General features: G+C 47.1%; 1 protein-coding gene across 1 annotated transcript; it reads left to right on the plus strand.

Annotated features, from left to right (window-relative positions):
• Positions 1-1,098: 1,098 nt before the first annotated feature.
• htr1aa (5-hydroxytryptamine (serotonin) receptor 1A a) lies at positions 1,099-4,840 on the plus strand. The gene has a single exon (XM_017681638.2). The coding sequence runs from the start codon at positions 1,372-1,374 to the stop codon at positions 2,926-2,928; it is 1,557 nt and encodes a 518-aa protein (XP_017537127.1). The 5' UTR covers positions 1,099-1,371; the 3' UTR covers positions 2,929-4,840.
• Positions 4,841-5,671: the final 831 nt, after the last annotated feature.

Below are 5,671 nucleotides of genomic sequence, written 5' to 3' on the forward strand. Positions count from 1 at the left end.
AATGGAAAACAGAAATAAGGAGCTGTAGTTTATTAGACTCTAGCTGCTCCATTTAAGGTGGAATGGAAAACAGAAATAAGGAGCTGTAGTTTAATAGACTCTAGCCGTTCCATTTAAGGTGGAATGGAAAGAAGTTTGTTAGACTCCGTTTCTCTCTATTTTGGGATCATTTGGGTCTAAAATAAAGGACTGGAGCTCCGACGTGGGACGACAGAACAAGAATAAAGCACAACAGCACAAAATTAAACCCAGCAAAATTATTATAATTATTATTATTATTATTATTATTATTAATGACAAAAATGTATAACTGACCCAGCTGAAAACATTGATTGTCAGGAGAGGATCAGTCCATCAACACTTTACTGAGAGAGAGGAAAGTAGTGAGTAGCCGGACGAGCAGCAGTGGGGTGTGTTGACCAGCAGGGGGCAGCAGAGTCCAGTGCTGAAACATAAACAATCTGTAACATTAGAATGAACAGAAATAAACCTGAACAGAGTGGTCAGCGGTCAGAATGGGCTGTTCCAGCGCAGGTATTGATCAGGCTCGAGTAGATGAGGCTCCACCTACTCCACCAGCTCCACCAACTCCACCAACTCCACCTACTCCACCAACTTCGCCCCGAGGTGTAAACAGAGGCTCACGCGTCTTTACAGTGGTGGTGATGGGAGCCATGACTACAACACAGATATAGACACTTTATTTACCATCCAGAACCACCAGAGAACCTACACGAGTCTTCTGAGCTTATATGGAATGTTGATGATGGAAAACAGTGGAAAATCTGGAATAATGAGTTTTCTTTGGGGACTATTTTGCCGCACAGCGCCCTGCATTTCTCCCTCCACCATGAACGCACAGCGTCCAGTCAAAACCCGCGATGTTTTATTACTGATTCTCAGATTATTAAACTCATTTTAGACATTTTTAACTTCTTTCAGTGAAATTACATTGTTAATATTTATTTATTTATTTAATGCATGTGTGAGGCTGCGTTTGGCGTTGATGCTCAGTGACGTCAAAGCCAGCGGTCTCCAATAAATTGCGCTCGAGCTCCCTCCCTCCCTCAGAGCGCGAGACTCAGCGGCAGTCCTCTGAAGTGCTTCTCCGCGCGCGCTCTCTCCATCGCGCCGCTGCCGCTGGTGCGCGCGGGTCCCGGTGAGTGACGCACAGGTCTCGCTCTCTCTCCTCGCGCCGCCGGCGCTCATACAAAAGCGCGCGTGCGGGACCGCGGTGATGCGCCGCGCGCGGGACCGAGAGCCAGCTGCGCGCGAGCGTCCTAGAACACGTCCGTTACAGAGCGAGGCTGAGATTAGAGCACAGCGCAGGTCAGTGTAGCATGTGGTTCTGGACGCAGCCAGACTGACCACATGGAGACCAACAGCACGGCTTCGGCGCCGGGAAACTGGTCCGCTTCCAGTTCCGGTTCCAGCTTCGGTTTCGGCGAGGTTCTGACGTCTCTCCTCCTCGGCGCGCTGATCCTGATGTCCATCGTGGGTAACGCGTGCGTGATCGCGGCCATCGTGCTCGAGCGCTCCCTGCAGACCATCAACAACTACCTGATCGGCTCGCTGGCCGTGGCCGACCTGCTGGTGTCGGTTCTGGTGCTGCCCATGGCGGCGCTGTACCAGGTTCTGCAGCGCTGGACTCTGGGCCAGGGGGCCTGCGACCTGTTCATCGCCCTGGACGTGCTGTGCTGCACATCGTCCATCCTGCACCTGTGCGCCATCGCTCTGGACCGCTACTGGGCCATCACTGACCCGGTGGGCTACATGACTCGCAGGACGCTGTGCCGTGCCGCCGTGCTGATCAGCCTGACCTGGCTGATCGGGTTCTCCATCTCCATCCCGCCGGTGCTGGGCTGGAGGACGCCGGAGGACCGCGCCAACCCGCTGGAGTGCACCATCAGCCAGGACCCAGCCTACACCATCTTCTCCACCTTCGGGGCGTTCTACATCCCGCTGGCACTCATGCTGGTTCTGTACGGCCGGATATTCCGGGCGGCCCGGTTCCGCATTCGCCGGGGCGCCAAGAAGTCCACCGACAGGATGAAGATGAAGAAGCAGAAGGAGGAGAAGTCTAGCGCCCCCTTGCTGCCAGTAAATGGAGTCCCGTGCACCAACAGGACTGGGACGGGCACTAAAAAGGGCAGCAGGTTGGGCACCAGGCTGAGGCTGAAGATGAAGAGGGACGAGAAGGAGGGGTCTCGTACACATCTGTGTGTCGCTGTGTCGCCGGTGAACACAGTGGCATGCACTTCAGAGGCGGGCACCAGGGTGGGCTCTCCAGAGGGCAATAGAGAGAGCACTCTGGGGGACACCAGGGTGGGTAGCCCAGTGGTCACCAGGGTGAGCACTCCAGATGGATCCAGCTCTGGCACTCCAGAGTGCACAAGAATAGGCACTCCAAAGGGCACCAGTGTGGGCACTCCAGAGGGCACTGAGACTGACTCCGAGCCAAAGATGAAGACTGAGGATTCTCGCACACAGCTGTGCTTCGCTGTGTCTCCGGTGAATGGACCCTCATGTGCCAACGGACCTGGGCCCGACACCGAACTCTTGCCTGGCTCAGGAGGGCGCGGAGCGTCCAAGCTCCACCTGCCACTGCCCAACCAGCCTCAAACTGAGGGTGGAGGCGGAGGTTGTGGTGATGCCAAGCGGAGGGCACTGGCTCGGGAGAGGCGGACGGTGAAGACGCTGGGCATCATCATGGGCACCTTCATCCTGTGCTGGTTGCCCTTCTTCATCGTGGCGCTGGTGCTGCCCTTCTGTGGGTCCAGCTGCTCCATGCCCGCCTGGCTGGGCGCCGTCATTAACTGGCTGGGTTACGCCAACTCCCTCCTGAACCCCATCATTTACGCCTACTTCAACAGAGACTTCCAGAACGCCTTCAGGAAAATGCTCAGGTGCAGGTTCAGCAGACAGTGACCGATCAGACGTATTGATTAATCTGAAGGAACAGATTAATCACGGTCACTGATTAATCTAGATTAATGATTAGTCATAGCTCTTGATTAATCTGAAGGAACAGATTAATCACGGTCACTGATTAATCTGAAGAGACAGATTAATCACGGTCACTGATTAATCTGGATTAATGATTAGTCATAGCTCTTGATTAATCTGAAGAGACAGATTAATCACGGTCACTGATTAATCTGGATTAATGATTAGTCATAGTTCTTAATTAATCTGAAGAGCTAATCACGGTCACTGATTAATCTGGATTAATGATTAGTCATAACTCTTCTTGATTAATCTGAAGAGACAGATTAATCACGGTCACTGATTAATCTGGATTAATGATTACTCATAGTTCTTAATTAATCTGAAGAGCTAATTACGGTCACTGATTAATCTGGATTAACGACTAGTCATAGTTTTTGATTAATCTAAGGTTATTGGCTAATCAGAGTTATCACTTAATCTAAGGAAGGTCATTGATCAATCAGAATTTTAAAGTAATCAGACATTAATTAATCTGGGGTTATTAGTTACTGGGAGTTATTGATTAATCTGAGGTTATTAGTTACTGGGAGTTATTGATTAAGCTGGTATTATTCATTATCGGCTAATCAGAGTTATTGCTTAATCTAAGGAAGGTCATTGATTAATCTGAGATTAGTTAATAGGAGTTATTGATTAATCTGGGGTTACTGATTAGCACAGTTTTCAATCAAGCAGAACTATCGCAGTTGATGATTAATCTGGGAAATCGATTAATCTGAGTTGATTAGTTGATCAGTTATTGATTGGTTTGAAGTTGCAGGTTAATCATAGTGACCAATTAACCTGAATTATTGGTTAATCACAGTTCTTGATTAATCTGAGGTTATCAGATAATCTGTTATTGCTTAATCTAAGGAAGGTTACTGATGAATCAGAGCTGTAAATTAATCCGTCATTAAGTAATCTGAGATTATTGATTATCAGGGTTTTAAATCGAGCAGTATCATTGATGAAACTGAGTTGATAATTAGTCACAGTTGATTAATCAGTGATTAATCAGTTATTAAAGAATATTAAAGAGTGATTAAAAAGTTATTGATTAATCTGATTGTTGAAGAGACTAATTTCAGATTATCACACAATCTGAGATTGTTAGTGAGAGATGTTACTGATTATCATAATTTTTGATTAATCAAAATTATTGATCAGTCTGTATTACTGATCAATCTGAGTAGTTGATTAATTGATTACTTTAAGAGGATCAATGATTCTGAGGTAACCAGTTAATCTCAGGTTAATTCTCAGAGTTTTTAATTATTTGGAAGTTATTAAAATGAACAGAGTTATTGATTAATGAGAGGTGATCAAGTTGTGGATGATGATGATGATGAATCTGGCTGTCTGTGCTGGACTCAGTGATGGACTGTAAAAGGACTGTAAAGAACTGTGGTCATTATCACCCGGCTCCTCTCTCTCGTTATGGATCTGATTGATCCATAATAAACTGTGGGATTGGTTTACTGTGTCCGGTTTTAGAGCCTGTGGTCAGACGATGAGGATTATGAGGAGTGACTGGGGCGAGAAGGACACACACACGGTCAGAGGCTGACTGGACGCTCTGTGAACTCATTCGGACGCAGTAATGGACAGAAATCTCTGATCTGATCCGCTTCATTGGTTCTGCTTTCTCACTGCTCTGTATGTGAGGCACTGCTCTCTCTCAGGTCCTGTAGGAGTCAGAGCAGTGGAACAGCTCTGTGATGGTGAAGGTCAGCAATGTGGTCAGTCTGAAGATGATGAAGTCTGAAAATAAATGAACTCATTCAAACCTCATTTCCACCCAGTATCAGTGCCGTTATTGGGCCTTTACACAGTTATCTTGGCGCCGTAACCGTGGAAACCAAAGGCAATAAACAACCACAGCGGTGGAGCCGAATCTTTAGCAGTGTGAGCTGTTTAAACAGGAACTCCACCGAGAATCTTCCCTGATTTCACTGCGAGGTGTAAACAGAGAGGTTCTGAGGGTTTGATGGGAAACGGTTCAGACGTCTTTACAGTGGTGGTGATGGGAACCAGGCGTCGCTATGACTACAACACAGATATTGACACTTTATTTACCATCCAGAACCACCAGAGAACCTACACGAGTCTTCTGAGCTTATATGGAATGCTGATGATGGAAAACAGTGGAAAATCTGGAATACTGAGTTTTCTTTGGGGACTATTTTGCCACACAGCGCCCTGCATGTCTCCCTCCACCATGAATGGAGTTGAAGTTCTCTAAACTCTCATAAAACAGCATCTCAGTCATCAGGCAGTGAATTCAGAACCAGTTCATGTAGGAACTTTCTGTGAGGAGCTTTTAGAGGGACGTCTGGTTCCTTCACCACCACTGTGAGCAATTCTGACTCGGTCAGTTTATCTAGAACGCAGAACCTCTCTGAAATAACCATTTAGTTGTACAGAGGTTTTGAATGATGTGCAGAATTCCCCTTTAACCAAGTGAAAGAGGTGTTGGTTTGTGTGTGAGCAGATGAACTGATATCAGACTCTTGCAGACGGAGCTCCAGAAAAACCGGGAAAATCGATTAAATTAGCTTTTATTCCCACTCGCTGAAGCTTAAAGGAGCAGCTCAGCCCAACATACTACGTTACTAGAGATGGTGGTTCTGCAGAGGTTCTTCAAAGGTAAAGACAATAGATCTTTATAGAACCATGAACA

This window comes from Pygocentrus nattereri, chromosome 29 (assembly GCF_015220715.1).
Source record: "Pygocentrus nattereri isolate fPygNat1 chromosome 29, fPygNat1.pri, whole genome shotgun sequence".
Classification (NCBI taxonomy): Eukaryota; Metazoa; Chordata; class Actinopteri; order Characiformes; family Serrasalmidae; genus Pygocentrus; species Pygocentrus nattereri.